This window comes from Lonchura striata, chromosome 9 (genome assembly GCF_050655825.1).
Source record: "Lonchura striata isolate lonStrDom1 chromosome 9, ASM5065582v1, whole genome shotgun sequence".
NCBI lineage: Eukaryota > Metazoa > Chordata > Aves > Passeriformes > Estrildidae > Lonchura > Lonchura striata.
In genome coordinates, this window is record NC_140711.1 from 30,822,131 (window position 1) to 30,840,110 (window position 17,980).

Here is a 17,980-nt window from a genome sequence, read left to right on the forward strand (position 1 = left end):
CATGAGTGAAAGGCTGCCCTGCACAAACAGCACAGGGCTCAGGCTGGGAGCAGAGCTGACACCTCCCCGGGGAGCTGCAGTGGGAGGGATGTGGAGAGCTGTCCTGCCCACGGGCCTGACAGCCTGGCTCCTTTCTGCTTGCCTTGGGAGCAATAATTACAGAGGCAATGCTGGACAAACTGCATTTTTGTTCTGAATCTGCAGCTCTGGATAAACAGAGTGGGGCCACTAAACATCCCTGAAGCAGCTGGTGGCTACAGGCTGGACTTCTGTCCTGAACCCATGAGGGCAAGGAACAGACCAGAGAATCACAGAATGGTTTGGGCTGGAAGGATCTCAGAGATCATCTATTTCCAACCCCCTGCCATGGGCAGAGACACCTCCCACTGGAAATGTTTTCCTTTGTACTTTTCTGTCTTTTGTGTTGACGCAAACGGGAAGCTGTGCCTTCAGGTTAGGAGTAGCAGTGGGTGCAGGATGTGCATAGGGTTCAGTGCCATCAGAGGAGCAGGTAAGACTGTGCACGTCAGGGATCCTGCTCAATTGCAAATGTCATGTCTTTACCAGAAAAAAAATCCAGGCTTCATTGTTTAATCCCATCAGTGACAAATGAGAGGTTAAAATACCAAGTTATTGATCACCCACCTTATTATTGATCTCCAGTGAGAAGTTGTTTTGGAGTTGTGCCAAGGTCATTTTATTGTACAGAAGAAGTGGATCGTTTCTGTCTTCAGATTTTGTTGTTGCCTGTCAGAGTTAATCAGGAGAAAATCACTGAGTACATTGAGTCAGTTCCCAGGAGTTTTGGTTCTGAGCAGGGTGCACTGCTGCCCGGTGTGATTTTGTGACCCAGGGTACTGCTGGGGAGGCACAGCCCCAGCTCACACAGCTCTGTGCTGCTCTGGGCACTGGCACTTTGCACTGCTGAGCTCAACATCTGCATCCACAGCAGCAGATTTTATCCTTTTAATGTGCTTTGAAAAATCAGTTATGCCAAGCCTCTTTTATCCTTCTCTTCCGCTTCCTCTTTCCTAGTCTATTGTGCATTCAGTGGGTTTTTTTCTGTGTTTTTTTAACAAATTCCCAAGAGCACAATGGCAGCTCTCTTCAGTCACATTCAGGCTGATATTGAGTTTTGGATGAAAGGTTAAAATCCCAGACAGTGGCAGCTGAACTCCAGCAGCAGCAACTGCTGCAGGGACATTGCAGGTGTGAGTTCCCTTCATACTCCTCTTCAAAGCCTTTCTTCAATTAATTCCCTTTTTGATAATAATTGACCATCTCTGATCCAAGCCCAGAGATGTGTTTCTCATGAAAATGAAGAAAATCAAAATCAGATGGTTTTAGTTTATATAAATGGTTTTCCCCAGTACGTGACCTTGCTATCAGTGTACCTTCAAAAACAGCTGAAGTTATAAAATATGTATTCAGCCTGTTTCATGGTCATCCTCAGCCTCGGGTCCTGCTGCAATGGTTAATAATAATAAGCCATGGTTTGCTCATAAATGCCTTTGGTTTTCTCCATGCACATTCAACCCTCGCTATTCCTCCAAAGTCAAATTCATGGTATTATTTTTCCTTTGTCCTTTTCTTTTAAGGGAGAGCAGTGTTTGGTAAAAAATGCCCTTGGAACAATCAGCATTGTGGAGCAGCTTGTGCAGCACAAACATGACTTTGTGCTCACAGCAGGCCCAGGGCTGGGAATCTGCTGCTCTGGGATCCAAACAGCCCACAGGGAAACAGGACAAAGGGAGGAGAGACCCCAGAGCATCTCCCAAAACTCGCACTCTAAACCACATTAACCAAATCCCAGGTCTGCCTCTCTCTGCTCTTGCAGCTTCTGTGAGCTGATCAGAATAAAACATTTCATTGCTTGGAAAGCAGCTGCCTCAAATACTTTCCCTTGCTCCTCGCAGGACACAGCAGTGCCTTCAGGTGTAACAGGCTCCATATATTTCTACTCCCACAAAACAGCATCAGCAGGGAAGTTAACCACTCACTTTACAGCCAGCTCTCTTAGGTATTATGGAAAAAGTCAGTTATTTAAAGGATAGTTTAAAGATGTTTTCCTTACATTGGCAATCTCTTTCTCCAGCTCCATGACTCTTCTCATTTGTGCAGAAATCGCAGTCTCATTGACAGAAATATTTCTTTCTTGTAGGATTAGTTTAGCTACAGAAATCATGAAATCAACATAGGCAGAACATGCCTGCAAGAAAAAACAAGAACAGTTTAAAGACAAAACTCTTCCAAGTAGAGCATACCTTGATTATCTTCAAGATTTCATCTTCATTTTTATGAACTACAGTTCTTCATTCCTTATTTAAACAGGTCGATTTCATTTGAAATACTGTTAGGTCACAACTAGAAGTTAACTGTGAACATTCCCTCAGGAGCACTGCTGGGTAACTGGAGCACCATCCAAAGCTGAACGCTCCCAATGACTGCACTGTTTTCATTATTTAGAATGAGACATTTGTATGTCCATATTTAAACCATCACCCGTGTTTTTTCTAGCTCACTTTAATTACAACTTCCAAAAATACCAAAGAGCTAAGCTATGTTCCCAGGAACATACAAGGGGGGAATTGGCTTTGTGGGAAAAGCACTCCAGAAGCTGTGACCCTCCTCCAGTGCTTCTTGGAACTGCTAGAGCTCATGTTGCTGTATGCAAAGCTAGGTATACTACAGACAATTTATATGAAATCTAACATTAAAGAGTTCAGTAATGATAAGAATGGAAACAGAGCAGCAAATTCTCTGAAATGTCACACAGCCAAATATTTTAAGGTGTCATCATATTTTATGGAACCTCTGTTTTATTGTAACTCCATTATTATTTGTAATTCTAATTCCTCATTGGTAAGTCACACTCATTTTTTTCTATCAACAGAAATGCTGTTTTCAATATTCCTTTCCAATGCAGATAAAAAAAAAACACACATAGAGCTGGATCAGCTATCAAATAATAAATCTGGTTTAGGCTAAGTAACCTACCAAACCAGTGATTAAACCTAGGATTAATAAGGTGTGCATGTCATCAGCTTTACAGATGGAAGTGTTTTGGAATGTTCAGCTCCTAGGCAGGGCACACAGCTCTTTGGTGAAGGTGTGCAGCCATTCCCTGTGTCCCCCTGGCACCCGGCTGGGCACAGCCGGGGCTGTGGCACCTCAGGGCTGGGCAGCTGCCAGCAGGGATGGGGCTCAGCAGCCCAGAGGGCTCTGCCAGGTAGAGAGAGATCATTTCAGAGAGAGAGAGGCCCATGAAACCACTGACAGCTCCAACAAGCCACAAAAGACAGTCATACCAGCACTGTAAAAGCCATCACAAAACTCAATATAGCTATTACCTCAAATAAGTTAACAGAGATTTTTAGGTACCAATCAGTGACTTTGTTTTTCTCCTAAGTGCAGCTCCTAAGTCAGGTAGCAAAGAACTAAGTCAGCTAATGTAATCTGGACTGTATAAATAGTCTCAGCAACTTCAGTAGAAACTTAAGACATTGGAATCACTCCTGTGGGAGCACAGCCATCCTGTATCTTACAAGAGAAAAAGATTTTAAATGATCCTATAGGCAGGTCCCACCTGTAGCTCTGGGGTGGGAGTGCTGCTGGGGGCAGAGGCCTGAGAGGGACAGGAGGCAGAGATGATTTGGCTGCGTGCAGCTCCTGGAGCAGAGTAAGAGCAGGCAGCAGAGCCAAGAGAGGAGAGGGCTGGGAGGAGCAGCTCTCTGTGGAGCAGTCCTGCTGGGGAGGACACTGCGAGCCTGCCTGCCAGTGACAAAGCTGCTTTTCAACAGCCCTTCCTCCCCTACCTTCCAGCAGTGCAGAGCTGGAACTCAGGTAGGTCAGAGGACAGGAGTTGTCTCAGGGCTGCAGTTAGCACAGCACATGGAAGGAGCAGATGGTGCAATGTGAGTCAGCTCCTAAAGGCCATCTCACATGGAGCTGGGCAGTTCAGAGGGCAGTGATTGTCTTAATGAGCATGTGATCGGGAACTAAAGGTAATCACTATCAACTGTTGGCACATCAGCAAAATACCTACAAAGCCCAAATGGCCTGTACGTTTTCTCATTGCTTCTGCATTTAATTACACAGAAGGAACATGTTAATTAAAGGTCACCGTGGTAGCAGTTTCACTCCATGACTTCAGCACAGACACCCATCAGCTCTCAAGGACTTAAAGCACATCCAAGATTAGCAACAGGGATACGGTGTCAGTGCTAACAGGTTAATGAGACCCACAGAAGTAATGAGTAAACAAGAATTAAAGGAGACCATAGGCGGTTTCAGGTATCTGAGCCATTTCTATGGTATCACATCCTTTTGCTGCTGTGTTTTAGTTCAGCAGTTTGATGTAGGAGACTGTGATCTTTTCAGATCTTTCATGCAGCAAAGTGTCTCTGGTTCTGAATGTTCTGTTTTTCTTTCCAAGCCTATTCCTGGTAGAAGCAGTTCACCTGCAGCATTTGCTGGTTGCTGCCAGTCGGTCACAGCTCAGAAGTGACCTCCTTTTTGCAGTGACAGAACAGGGCTGATCATGACCTCTTGTATTCTGGTTATATACAGCTCTGACAGTCAGGGGATAGTTCTTGACCCAGCTGTGAAGCTCTATAACAAACCTAAATTGTTCCATGTTTATCTCCTTCCAAAGGGTCTTAAAAAGTCAAGCAGCTGCCTTGGGGATGGAGGCTAAAGCCCCAGCCCTGTCACCGCGGTGACACAGCGTGTGCCAGCTCCCCTCACCTCTCGGTAGGCGCCGGTGCACTCGTAGTAGTCCCGAGAAGGCAGGCCCAGCCCAGGCTGATCGATCTGTAAATGCAAATAAAAACTGAGACGTGCTTAAGGGGAGATGGCAGAGCATTGTACTGTTCTTTTGGTAACTACAGCTGCTGGTGCTTCGCTGCCCAAATCACTGTCTGCCCACAGGGGCGTTCCTCTCTCATCCTGTTGCCCACCTTTCACTGTTTCATTCTCGTTACACTTTTTGTTTTTCTTTTCAATCTTTTTCTTCTCCCGTTGCTGAGCACTGCAAGGCCCTGGTAGGCAGTGTGGAAACAGGTGGACCACAGGTGACAGAGCAGCCCAGAGACAAGGCAGGCGGCTCCTGCGTCTCCGAAAGCCCTGCAGCTGAGGTGCCCACGGCTCCATCCACCCTCTGACAGGAGAGCTTGGCCCTTTGCTCCTGCAGTGCTGCATCCCAGCAGCACCAGACCTTCTCCTGCCTAGACGCATGTTCAGGTTTCAGAGATGACCTTTCTGTGTCTGTCATTCCTGTCTGCCTGGCAGTAACAGAGTATGAGTGCACAGAACAAAGATGTCAGCTTGGAGAGCAGACAGGGAACTGTGAAACCCAGAGCTTCAGCTGGAAATGACATTAATTCACAAATTCATCTCCAAAGGGCTCAGCTCAAATTCAGATCACTGATGTTTCTCCTTGTTAACATTTATGTCTGTGCTTCCAGTTATTTGCTGCACTTTTATGATCAACAAGGCCACGGCACCCAGGCAGACTTACGTGAATGATATGTGCTGTGGAATTTTTATCGTCTGTGCCAACAAAAAAATTAATAAGGACCTTTTTTCCATATCTGGAGTTGAGCTGTGCAATAGCTGTCTCAGCTGTCCAAGCAGTACCTAAGCAAAGGGAAGGTAGAGTCAGTCTCTATTTTTAGTAAGCAATAAATTAAATAATTTAGATATTTAACTAAAAGAAAATAAGCACAGGTTATCTTACCATAGGAAGCATCCCAGTTGGTTGTTGCTACAGGCCACTCAGACACATTTGGCAATAAACTAATTAGAGGTTTTCCACCTCGGAGATCAATGGCAGCTTTTGGAAAAAATAAAATGAGTTACCATGATATTTTAAACCCCACAAATGTTATATATTACACTATATATTATAATGAGTTCAGAACAGTGAAGCTGAGAACTGTTTCCTCCATCACCACAGCAGCAGTTTGCTCTGATGTATGACTGCTTTAACATTTAATGTAAAAATGTTCCAGTCACAAACAGCATATGCAGATCCTTGAGACCATGACATTGAAGGAGTAATTTTTTTCCTCTCTCTGCAGATAGCCTGAAATAATAGTTTTGAAAAGTATTCATACTATTATGGAAACTATAAAAATATGATTTAGGAAGCACTGCAAACTGTTTTACTGCTCTTTGTTTTAGTGGCAGAGCCAGGTAGCTTTCACCTCATCCCTGCTAATTTCTACAAAAGAAGTTAACTCCCATTTAACTGAAAGGATTTGAGTTTATATATCTGCAGCAAATTAGTAACTGAAGAGTTACCTAGAATACCTAAGGCAGTAAAGCAGGAGGTACAATAGCAGTTTTACTGCTGACATTCTGCCTGCACTCTGTAGAACAGACACATCTCAGTGTTCACAAAGCTGGAAAACGCTGCACAGAGCAGGACACGAGTGCAGCTGCCCGAGGTGGGGCTCTCTGGGTCTCTGAGGTGCCCTGGAGGTGGCAGTGGCCCCAGGGGACACTTACTTTCATTGATGCAGGACCTGTACAGAGTCTTTGCCTTCTGCACCGCTGGGATATCGCTGGTGCTGGGGGTGTCGAGGACATCTGAAACACACAGCGAGTCCTGGTCATCCCTGCTCTGTCCTGGCCATCCCTGCTCTGTCCTGGCAGGTCCTGGGGAGCAGGGCTGGGCCGCAGAGCTCCGTGCCCAGCCCCAGGGAGCTCTGCCTGGCAGCCCCTGAGGGGAAAGCCCTGCAGGTGAAGTGCCCTGCAGTGGCTGCAGCCGAGCTGGGATGTGGAACCTAACAGAGTAGAGTCCCTCTAGGTCACCCTGGCTGAAGGACAAATCTCTGACTGCTCAGGGACAGGTTTTGAGCAACCAGGCTATTGTGTGAAGACACAGCTGGCAAAACCAGGAGACAGGCAAAGTAAATAAAAGGATATTTAGCCAGGAGAGAAGGGGTTGGAGAGTGTTACATGAGTACAGACTGTCTTCTTGGAGTCTGTTATTTTCACCTGAAAAAATGGATGGTGAATAATTTGATACTGTTAATATGACAGGCAGGAAAATAGTTTGCCTGGCCTTGGGGCTTTCTGATGGGACACAGGTATGCAGGACATGGGCTGCCAGAGAGCAGCTTCCAGCATTTCAGCTGATGTGGACACAGACAGACCTCTCCCTCCTCCTCCTCCTCCTCCTCCTCCTCCTTCACCTGTTGGTGCTGCCGCTGGGGCGGGCTCAGGTGGGGACTGCAGCTGCCCTGATCTGCAGGCAGCAGCAGGGACAGGTCTGCTCAGCTCTGCCCCAGGGTCAGACACAGCTGCACACTCCAGAGCCCTCCCGAGCAAACAGCTCGCGGCAGATTGGTCCCGAACCAAACACAAACCCCCGAAATATCTGCTAGTATTCTAAGCTTTGCTAGAAAACCACAACTTCTTAGGATAACACAGAAGGCAAAGAAGAAACTTTATTTAGTCCCCAAACTGCACTGACCTTTTAAAACAACTTCGAGTTCGTCTCTCAAAATGTCAAAGTTGCTATAACGGGAGCTGGTCTCGGGGATGACGTTCCTCTTGAGCCACCCCCCGCAGGCGTACTGGTAGAAGTCCTGGCAGGGCTGGGCACTGGGGTCCATGTTCTCCAGGATCCTGGCAGCTGCAGCACACACAGACACTGCACAACTCTGCCTTCCCTCAGGGGGGAACTCAGCAGTGCACTTAGGTTAGGATAGGCTCAGGCTCACTTGAATGTTCTAGACCAAACAAAGTTCTCATGGGTGAACAAGGAATTACTGTTCCTGTGCTGACCACAGCTGCCACGCTTTCCAGTTGGCTCTGTTTACTGGTGGCAAACCGACAGATGTTCCTGCTCCCTGAGAACTGAGTGGTCACTCAGTTCTAAATAAAATGTAGGATATTTCATTTACCCTTCACTTACCCTTCTTTGTACTGAAACATGGTGAAAAGAGACATTAAAAACACAAGACATAGCAGAGGTTAAGTATCCACTGTAGTGTAATTTTGGTAATTAAGTATGATTTAGACTCAACTTTATCCTGTCTATTTCAATAAAATACTGATTTTGTTGGACTATTTCAGTTCTTGACAGGAAAGGTTTTTCTATTACTGCCTTCTGGAAGCTACACTCATTATCAGACCTGCTCCACATTTTACTCTAGAACTGATACTGCCTCTTGCTATCCTGTTGACTCCCTGGAGTGGCTTGTCCAAGACTGGCCAGTCACTGACCAGCCATGCCAGGGATTCTCAGTAAAATCCAATCCCCTGATGACAGCTTCCAGCTGCTGTCCATAAACCCTCTGGGCTTCTCCCTATAACTATTCCTATCCCACCCAGACTGCTTCTACCACCAGCATGCCAGAACAGAGTCTCACAGAAAAGAGAGATCTTGGGAGTCAGGCAAGAGCTAGGGATACCTCTGAATTTCCCAGGATACTGAATATTCTTCCCATTTTTCTGACATTATTTTTAGTAAATTATGAGGCTTGTGATTTCAAGTGTTCATTCCTCCACATGGACAAGTCAAATATTTTTAGTTATTTTTCCAGTACTTTCAATATTTTCCACGTCTCTTGTGCTGGTGGAAATGGAGAGACAGTCTGTGGTGTTTGTGTTGATTTGCCTGCCCCCATTTTTCTGTTGGCTTAGGGGTGTTACATTCTAGGCCAACATCTGATGATTTTACAATGTTCCAGTGCCTGCAAGATGGAAATAGCCACAGACAGGTGCATTTTCAACCTCAGACTTCTTCTGTAACATAAAACCCACTGTGGAAATAGGTGCAAAGCCTCCTAGCTGATGGTTTCCCTTCTGAAGCTGATGGCTTCAGGGTGACTTCTATTTGAAGGGACACAGGGTCACACCAACAGCCAGAGACTGAAATTCAGTGCTTTTGCTAAGTGTGACACTGGCTGCAGCCCCAGGTGCTCTGGGATTGTGGAAGCTCTGGTGCTGGTTTCTGTCTGTTTTGCCCTGTTTCAGGTAGGGGAAGGGGAGTGTTTTGAATGCTGCAGTTTATTCCTGTCCTAACTCCACCTAGTTGCTGTGAAAGAGGAAAGCTGTAACTATTCCTAACATCTCCTGGGTCAAGGGTATTCTCTGATGTCTCTGCCAGACTGGGGCAGCACCTGAAGGGCTTCAGGTCCCTTGGGTAACCTTGGCATGTGTCAGTCCAGCAGCACAGAACTTTCCTAGCCAGGAGTGGACACCCCAGCCCTGCCCAACAGTAGCAGTAGGACAGAAACATCTTCTGACACCAAGACAAGATGGCCCGTACCCACTGACTTGTCACTTTGGGACAAACCTCACAACAAGAGCCAGGAGAAATCCACGTCTTGCTTAAACCTGAGGATCATTAGCAGTGTAACATCACACCTGGCCTCAACTGTGCAGCTGGGTTGCTCTGCCTGGAGTCAGCACCCGGGTAATGCTCTGTGCCTGCTCGTGCCACACAGAAATAATCATCTCTCTTAGCTCTCCTGCTCCAAGGAGCAGCTAGCAAGGCCAGCCAGGATCAGCTATCCAATTTTTACCAGTACTTAAAGCCTAAATTCTGCAAAAATACCAGAAAAGCTCAGCTGTAGCAACTGTGGTCTTTCATTTTGGGCTGCATGTGAAGTACATACAGTAAGAATGACCATGCAGAACACTCTCCTCAAGAGCATTACTTGCACCTGAGCCCCAAGATAACCATTCGTTAATTGGCTGATACCATGGGAATGTGATTATGTTATTAATGTTTTATTATTTTATCTCTGATCCGGGTGAATTTATACCTATACAAACACAGGTAATACACAGTGTACTCTTCATCAGTGCTCAGTGTTGCTGTGACAAACCAGTGTTTGGCTTTGCTCCTGCTGTCACTTGTTTACTCAGTTCCTACCTGGCACCAAGAATGCAGAACTTCGTATCAGTTACTTGTAATGATTAATCCTATTGTAGTACTCTCGATTGTCAGTTGTTGCTTTAATAGCTTACAAATAAAGTAATATAAGCTGGCAAAGCAACCAGTGACCTGGGGAGGATTCAGGAGCAAAACAATATGCTTACCTAGGTAAGAATCAGAGACCAAAATCCTCTGTTCCATCAGGCTGTGCTGCCTGAGCTCAGGCAAGTCATCAGAGTGTGTCAGCTTATCCAAAAAATGCTCAAATGTACAAATTGTATTGTATCTTCCTGTGCTACACTGCAGTGGCCTCACAAATCCATGGATAACAGTGCCATGAGTTATTGGGATTTACCCTGGGTAGAACCAATGAATTCTCATTACATTTTTTCTTCAGTATTTGTTCATTATTTATTTTACTACATTTTTTTTCTTCTGGTCATTTATTTGCAGCTCTTCTCTCAAATGAACAATCAATTCTGTCAGTATCTTCACCTTATCCCTTTCCAGTGGTTAAATGCTCTTAAAGCATTTAACAGAAGCATAAAAGAGCAAAATTATTCTAAATAATTACTTTAGGCTCTTCTTGCTACCCTGTGCCTCATTTCTCCAAACTTTTCCTGCTTTTCCTTTTGGCGTTCATTCATCATCACACAGTCTGTCTGAACTCCCTTGCAGCAATGTGTATGCAGCTGAAAATGAGCATCATCAGAGATCAAAACCAATCTGCTAGGGAACTAATAACCAGCTCATTTTCCAAACCACAGCACGAGCTTTCCTGCTGGGAGAAGAACACCTTGGAAGTGGAATGAAGAGACAGGGATGGCCACCTGAAATGAACCTTCTACCTGGCCCGTGCACTCTGCAGCTCTGGGCTGAGGGGCTGCCCTGGGCTGTCCCTGCAGGACTGGCGTGTGAGCAGCCACCAGCTGCCAAAGCAAGACCTGAAACCAGCAGCCCCTGGAGCAGGGAAACCTGTAACCCTGACTCTCCTGGGCTGCTCCTGCTGTACCTGCGAGTCTCAGAGGTGTGATGGAGCAGCACCCTTGGGAGCTCCACGTGTGCTGTGCACCTGGGACTCCTTAAAACTGCACCTGCTGCTGAAGGGTGAGCAGCTTGTCCCACTGGAACATGCAGAACTGGGCACGGAGGATGCTTCGTGGGATTGACAGCATCATAGCTCAGGAGTTTCCTTTTGCAGAATCACTATGCTAGGAAAATCATGTGGGGTAACAGACCCACAGTCATGTACCATACTTGTCTGCAGTTAGATGGGAGAATTCCATGGTAGTAATTTTGTTTAAAACCACATAAATTAATTTAAAACATACGTATATTTCATTCTTACCTGATTTGATACAGTCTGGTGTCTTGCAAACCCCATCTAAAAGAGAATACAATCATATTCTTAATTCTTTACTCAATCTCAATATAATAAAATCTACAATCTTTCCATTGATGGTCAATTTAGTTGCACTGTACAGTAAGTTAATACGAATGGACACCTTACAGTCAGTAAGGGAATATTTATAGGATCAGGCTCTAAAAATAGCATCATCTTCAACCCTTTAGGGTCATTCAGTGCTAGTCACTCATCATGTGGAATTTTTGTAGTCATCAGAGGAAAATGGAGGTGGGCAAAATACTATTTTTATAACAAAGAAGCAATTTAGAGAAAAATAGCTCAAGGACTGGACAGAATGACAAAGCCAGTTTGAATTTAGCAATACTTTACAATGACAAAAGGATTTTCAAGGAATTATATGAAAATTCTGAGACATTCACTCTGAAGTCTTCTGAACAAAATACAGGATTCAGGAATATAAAAATATTTCCTTTTGAGACTTTGAAAATAAAACCTTTTTCCCCATAATGGCATTTTTCCATCCCATAATTGAACTATACTTCAGTAAAAAGCTTAAACAAAACTATTAAGTATTTCAAAATTTAAAAAAGCACTTAATTCCCACTATAAGGAAAAGTTCTAGTTTGCCCCTAGATGGAAATTTTAGCTTCTCTGTATTATCTTTTCCAAAAATTACCAATGTATTTCCCCCTGAATGAAATTATTTTGCTCTGGCTACTGAAGCACAAAGCCCTCTCAGGATGACTACACTCACTGAGAGTCCTTGCTGCAACAGCCTGAAAAAGGAAAAAACAGGAATTTCATACATCTTCAGGAACACAAAGGAAGCCCTGGAGTTTGGTTTTCTTCAGCAATGTTGTCGTTTGTTGGGATCTTTGCTTACTGAGGCATTAATTACAAACAGAAGTATTCCTAAGTCAGAACACACAGATGGTTTGTGTTTACCACAACTTTGCAAGAACAAACGAATTTACCGAGTCCCAGTTGGAAAGCTGCAGATTCTGAGTTTTTCCAGCAACAAGACATGCAGATGCAGCTTTACATTGCAGCTTTGTATTTCAGCTTTACATTTCAGCTTTACATTCAGCTTTACATTTCAGCTTTACAGTTCAGCTTTGCATTTCAGCTTTACATTTCAACTTTTCATTTCAGCTTTACAGTTCAGCTTTTCAGCTTTACATTTTAACTGTAGAGTTCAGCTTTACATTTTAACTTTGCATTTCAGCCAGGCTCCCAGCCCCTTCCCAGTGCCCGTACTCACCGTCGTACGTGGCGTACAGGACGATCATGGTGATGGCCACGATGGCCAGCAGCACCACCACCACAGCCAGCCCTATTTCCAGGCCACTCCATCCCAGTTTCTTCTTTGGTTTGGGAGTATTCATTTCAGTTATATCCATCTGGCTTTCTGACTTGCCCATAACCCAGCGTCTGCAATGGAAAAGGGAATATCCACTGAGCGCTTACCCTGAGTCACAGGCTCGAAACCAGTCCTCAACTGCACAGCAACAAAGGTGATTCCTAGGTGAGTTTTCCAATTGTTTGTAATACTGCTGGGCTGTCAGCCAGGAAATGAAGAATCCTGCCCTCTGCCAGGCCCGTGCACACACACACACTCAAAACAGTCACACACACGTACCACACACTTCGTGTCATGGATGGAGAGCAGAAGAGTGGAGTTCCTTCACGTGGAGGAGCTGCCTTCACACCGCACAGAAAAGGAAGGCCAGCAAACCAAAACCTATTTTAAAATGCACCCGTGAGGTTTAATCTTGTGTGAAGGTACAGGAGTTCAAAAGCGAGTCTCTTTGCTTGAATAAAAATTAACTTAACCTGCCAATTACTTATCTAATGCCAAAGGTCAAAATATGCCATTGTGCTTCGCTGTCACTTCTAAAATATTATGTAAGCAGTTCTTGACTACAGCTTTACAGCTGGCTCTAAAAATAGAAAAAACTCAGGCTCTGCTGGGAGCCTGTCAAGCTGACACTGAAGACAGTGAGTCTTCGCAGCAATTTTTAAAGCCCTGCGAGCAGGCCTGTCTTTGGAGGTTAGAGCACTGCACACTGGAGTCACGCAATGCTGCTGGCAGCGAGCTCACTCACTCGTGCAGCTCTTGCAGCTCTTGCAGCAGGTGTGCAGATCCTCTTCCTGCTGCTCTTCTGAGGTAACTGAGCCACATTTGAAGTGCTGCTGGTGGCAGCTCTGTGCTCTCCCTTCACCTGCTCCTGCTTACCCAGGGCCAGACTTTCCTCCTCCAGCTGAGATTCCAATCCCTACATGCACAGCAATGTATTGCTCAGTATTTCACAATGAAAATCCCTGCCAGAATCTTCTGGGGCTCTTTACATCCACAGGCAGTACACACCCTTTCCATTCAATGGGAAAGAATATGAGAATTTTACCGGGATAAATAATGGGAACACTACATTCACCAGACCCCTCACACAAAAGTCAACCTTCCTTATACCCTCTCCCTCTCCCCATGAGTCCCAGAAGTGAGGGACCCTTCTCAGGCTCTGTATCCAGTCAAGTCTAAGACTTGGAGCTTCATTGTTTTAAACTGCCTTAGCTGTATTGCTGCTTTGTGTTCATCCCAACTCAAACTCTTCTCAAACTGCTGCAAACTCTCAGATCTCCAGTCTTTGCTTTTCCTGGACCTCCTGCCTGATTATTTTCCTTAGTTTTCTGCTTGATTCACATTCCTTAGTTTCCAATAATCTCTTCCTTCCTCTGATGTCCACCTCCCCAAGAATGAGGCTCCTCTGCCACAAAAACAGGTTCCTAAAGTGTATGTTTATTAATAAACTAAAAATGTCCACTAACCCCATTCTACAGATGTGAGTAAGAGAGATTTCGTGTTCCAGGTGTTTACCAACACCTGTCTCGGTGGCTCACTGGACATTCTCATGCTGTTCCTCTACACAAACAAGAACACATTTTATTTCTGTCCTCCCTTCTGTCACTGCTCCTGGGACACCAAGCTGCAGGAGGTGACTGGCAGTGCCAGAACTGCGGCTCTTCCGTGGCTCAGGAGGCTGGATCCCTGAGGTCTGCCCAGCCTCTGTCCTTCTGCACCTACAGGGACCAGCACAACTACTTTCACGTGCCTCATGAGCTGCTGTTTTTCTCTGAAGAACAGGATTTTTGGTCAAATGAGCCAGTGGTGTCTGAGGCACAGGACTGAAATCCCACTGGAACATGCAAAGGAGTGAGAAGTCTGCCCTGCATTAACTATGAGCTAGAAGTTCATAGGTAATAGAAAAGCAGATTAACCATTATCTCCTTCTCACTTCCAGTCATATTAAGCAGCAAAAAAAATGTTCTTTGTATGGACAAAACGCTGCCGAGTCTCCAGAATCCTCTGAGTACTTGCAGCCTCATTGAAGCAATAATGCTTATCTCCTGACTCCGGTGGTGACTCTGAGCACTGAAAATACAGTTCCGTTGAGCAGCAGGAAACACTGCACCTTTCATGTGTAAATATGTTCTTTGCAATCAGCTAAGTTTTTCCAAGCGAGCAAATCTTTCTGTTCCTGCAGGAGAGCTCCTCGTGCTGACTAGTTTTTACTTCTAGTTATTCAGAGAGTTGAACCCATCTGCATTAACGACCACCAGGTAAAAGTTGCTTTATGTGCTACTGCAAGCACAGCGAAACTGTAGGAATAATTTAAGCAGATAAGCCTCGGTATTGTGGTTTTCTTACACTTCTCCTGGTGCTTATGTGATCCCCTCTGCTGTGCCTACCTGAGCTTAGACACCACAGAGAGCTGATGATGTTTCGACTGACCCTGATCTAGATGTCACTAGGAGTTAATGAACGCATTAGCTTTTGGGATGGGTTTGTTAAAATCGGTTTATTGATTATTTGGTTCCCAGCGTCGCCTCCACAGAAAATGTAGCACACTACGGGAATACTTTACAATGTTTTCATTAACTGGTGCAGCCTGTCCCGTGTCCCTTTTGACAGTACCTTTCAAAAGGTACTGTCCCGTGCCAGCCAGGCAGTGCCAGGGGCATTGCCGGGCAGCCTGCAGAGGCTGCACCTCTTCTGCCACACGGAACTGGGCACGTCCCCTGAGTCCGGCACATCCCTGGAGCTGGGCACGTCCCCAGAACCCGGCACATCCCTGGAGCTGGGCACGTCCCCGGAGCCGGGCACATCCCCGGAGCTGGGCACGTCCCCGGAGCTGGGCACATCCTGGAGCCGGGCACATCTTGGAGCCGGGCACATCTCCGGAGCTGGGCACATCCCCAGAGCCGGGCACATCCCGGAGCCCGGCACATCTCCGGATCTAGGCACGTCTCCGGAGCCCGGCACATCTCGGAGCCGGCACATCCCGAAGCCGGGCACATCCCCAGAGCCAGGCACATCCCGGAGCCGGGCACAAACCCGGAGCCGGGCACATCTCCGGAGCCGGGTACATCCCGGAGCCCGGCACATCCCCGGAGCCGGGCACATCCCCAGAGCCAGGCACATCCCGGAGCCGGGCACAAACCCGGAGCCGGGCACATCTCCGGAGCCGGGTACATCCCGGAGCCCGGCACATCCCCGGAGCCCGGCACATCCCCAGAGCCCGGCACATCCCGGAGCCGGGCACATCTCCGGAGCTGGGCACATCCCCAGAGCCCGGCACATCCCAGAGCCGGCACATCCCCAGAGCCCGGCACATCCCCGGAGCCCGGCACATCCCCAGAGCCCGGCACATCCCGGAGCCCGGCACATCCCCAGAGCCATCCGAGCGCGGCTCCGGCCCCCGGGGAGGCGCCTAAGGCCGGGCCGGGCCGCCCTGGGCGGGGAGGGCGCTCGGCTCAGCCGCAGCCGCTGCCCGGGCCGGTCCCGGTCTCCCGAGGGTGGCTCAGGGCGCTGCTCCCGGGGTGCGACCCCGGGCCGAGCCCGGCCCGAGGGTGAGCCGGCCCCAGAGCCAGCGTCCCGGCTCGGGAGCACCGCTGCCGGCTGGCAGCTCCCGGCTTGGGGAGCCGCGCGGGGCCCCGTCCGTCCGCCCGTCCGTCCGTCCGCCCGTCCGTCCGTCCGTCCGCCCGTCCGTCCGTCCGCCCGGCCGTGCCGCCCCGCTCCCGCAGCCCCGTCCCGCACTCACCCGCTGGTGCTCGCAGGGCTCCGGCCGCGGGGCCGCCTCGCTCATCCCCGGGCGGCGCCGGGCGGAGGCGGCGGGGACGCCCCGAGCCGGCGGGTCCGCGCCCGCGGGGCCCGGGGGAGGCGGCGCCGGCTGCGGCTGCGGCTCGGGCTCGGCTGGGGCAGGGCTGGGGCTGGGGCTGGGGATGGGGCAGGGCTGGGGCAGGGCTGGGGCAGGGCTGGGGATGGGGATGGGGATGGGGATGGGGCAGGGCTGGGGATGGGGTTCGGGCTGGGGCTGAGGCTGGGGATGGGGATGGGGCTGGGGATGGGGCTCGGGATGGGGCTCGGGCTGGGGATGGGGCTGGGGATGGGGCTGGGGATGGGGCTCGGGCTGGGGATGGGGCTCGGGCTGGGGCTGGAGCTCAGGCTCGGGCTGGGGCTCGGGTCGGGCTCGGGCTCGGCTCAGGCTGGCGGGGCCGTGCCGGGCAGCCGCCGGCGGGGCTCAGCGGCCGCGGGCAGCGGCGGGGCCGCGGGCCGCCCGCATCGCCGGGACAGCCGAGCCCGGGCGCTGCCCGCTGCCCGCGCCCGCCGCCGCTCAAAGCAGCCCTTGTCCGCCGGGCGAGCAGTTCCCCGGCTGACCTGAAGGCTTCTTCCTCTCCGCGGTCATGAGAACGGGCTGGGGCAGGAAACAAACCGAGAAGCGCCCCCGGGCGCGGAGCGCTGCGCTCCCGCCCAGCCGCCCCGGTCGGGGCAGCGGCGGCGCCGGGCGGGGCGCGGAGGCCGTGCCCGAGGAGCGGCCCCTGCACCTGCCCGCGGGCTCCCGCTGCTCCCGGGCGGCTCGGGAGGCAGGGCACGCACGGGGAGGGTTAGCGGCTGCATGTCTGCGCCTCGGTGCCGGCTTCCATGCACACGCATCGCCTTTGTCAAATTCGTGCAGTCACACACGCTCTGCAGGGTCTTACATCCTCATTCACCGAGTGGCTTCTCCTCGGGAGGGAGGTAGCTGTGACTTCCCGCACGGAGAGGCAGCCCTGAGCTCTGTCAAAAGATTTCTCAGACACCTGAGTATCGAAATATATTTGTTTCATTCTTACAAAGTTTCATTTTCATTAAGTTTCATTCTTACTGAGAGACTGACAAACATCAACAGCAGCAATGTGAGTTGCAGTCATTCCTCTCATTCAAACCAGACACCACACTGCTTTCTGCTGCGTTCCTTTAGAGGCTTATTACCTCTGAGGCAGACATGGCAGGAATTTCTGAAATATTTCATTACCAGCTACACACATTAAAATGTCTGTGGCTTGAGAGGAGTAACTTCCTCCTACCAAGAAAGGTGGAAACTGAATCCCCATTTCTTTATGGAACTGACCAGCGAGTGATGTGCAGGGCAGATACAATCAAGAGCAGAAGATGAGCATTAGCTGTACAAATGAAGCACTTTTCCAAAATGAACTTCTAAAGAAGGAGATTTTATTCACCATAAAAGCAATACAAGCATCAAAAACGGGCAAGAAAAAAAAAAAAAGGTCTAGAGAACAAAATATGCTGCATTTTCTTACAGAGAGGAGTGGGGGAAATACTGATTATATCCTTTCAGGATCAGTCTTCAAATTATTGTGAATGTCTCATGTTCACCCTT

At 48.5% G+C, this 17,980-nt stretch overlaps 1 protein-coding gene across 2 annotated transcripts in view; it reads right to left on the minus strand.

Annotated features, from left to right (window-relative positions):
• Nucleotides 1-16,498, minus strand: part of MME (membrane metalloendopeptidase) — a 31,681-nt gene extending 15,183 nt beyond the window's left edge. The window contains exons 1-10 of one of the 2 annotated variants that reach the window (XM_077785764.2): nt 16,361-16,498; nt 12,523-12,692; nt 11,244-11,279; nt 7,481-7,642; nt 6,511-6,591; nt 5,738-5,833; nt 5,519-5,637; nt 4,747-4,812; nt 2,075-2,209; nt 646-747 (exon numbers count right to left, since the gene is read on the minus strand). In XM_077785764.2, the coding sequence (XP_077641890.1) occupies nt 646-747; nt 2,075-2,209; nt 4,747-4,812; nt 5,519-5,637; nt 5,738-5,833; nt 6,511-6,591; nt 7,481-7,642; nt 11,244-11,279; nt 12,523-12,682 (957 nt within the window). In that variant the 5' untranslated portion in view covers nt 12,683-12,692; nt 16,361-16,498. Of the gene's footprint in view, nt 1-645; nt 748-2,074; nt 2,210-4,746; nt 4,813-5,518; nt 5,638-5,737; nt 5,834-6,510; nt 6,592-7,480; nt 7,643-11,243; nt 11,280-12,522; nt 12,693-12,900; nt 12,980-16,360 lie in introns of those variants that run through there. The other variant, XM_077785765.2, reaches the window with a different exon arrangement.
• Between the last annotated feature and the right edge of the window lie 1,482 nt (nt 16,499-17,980).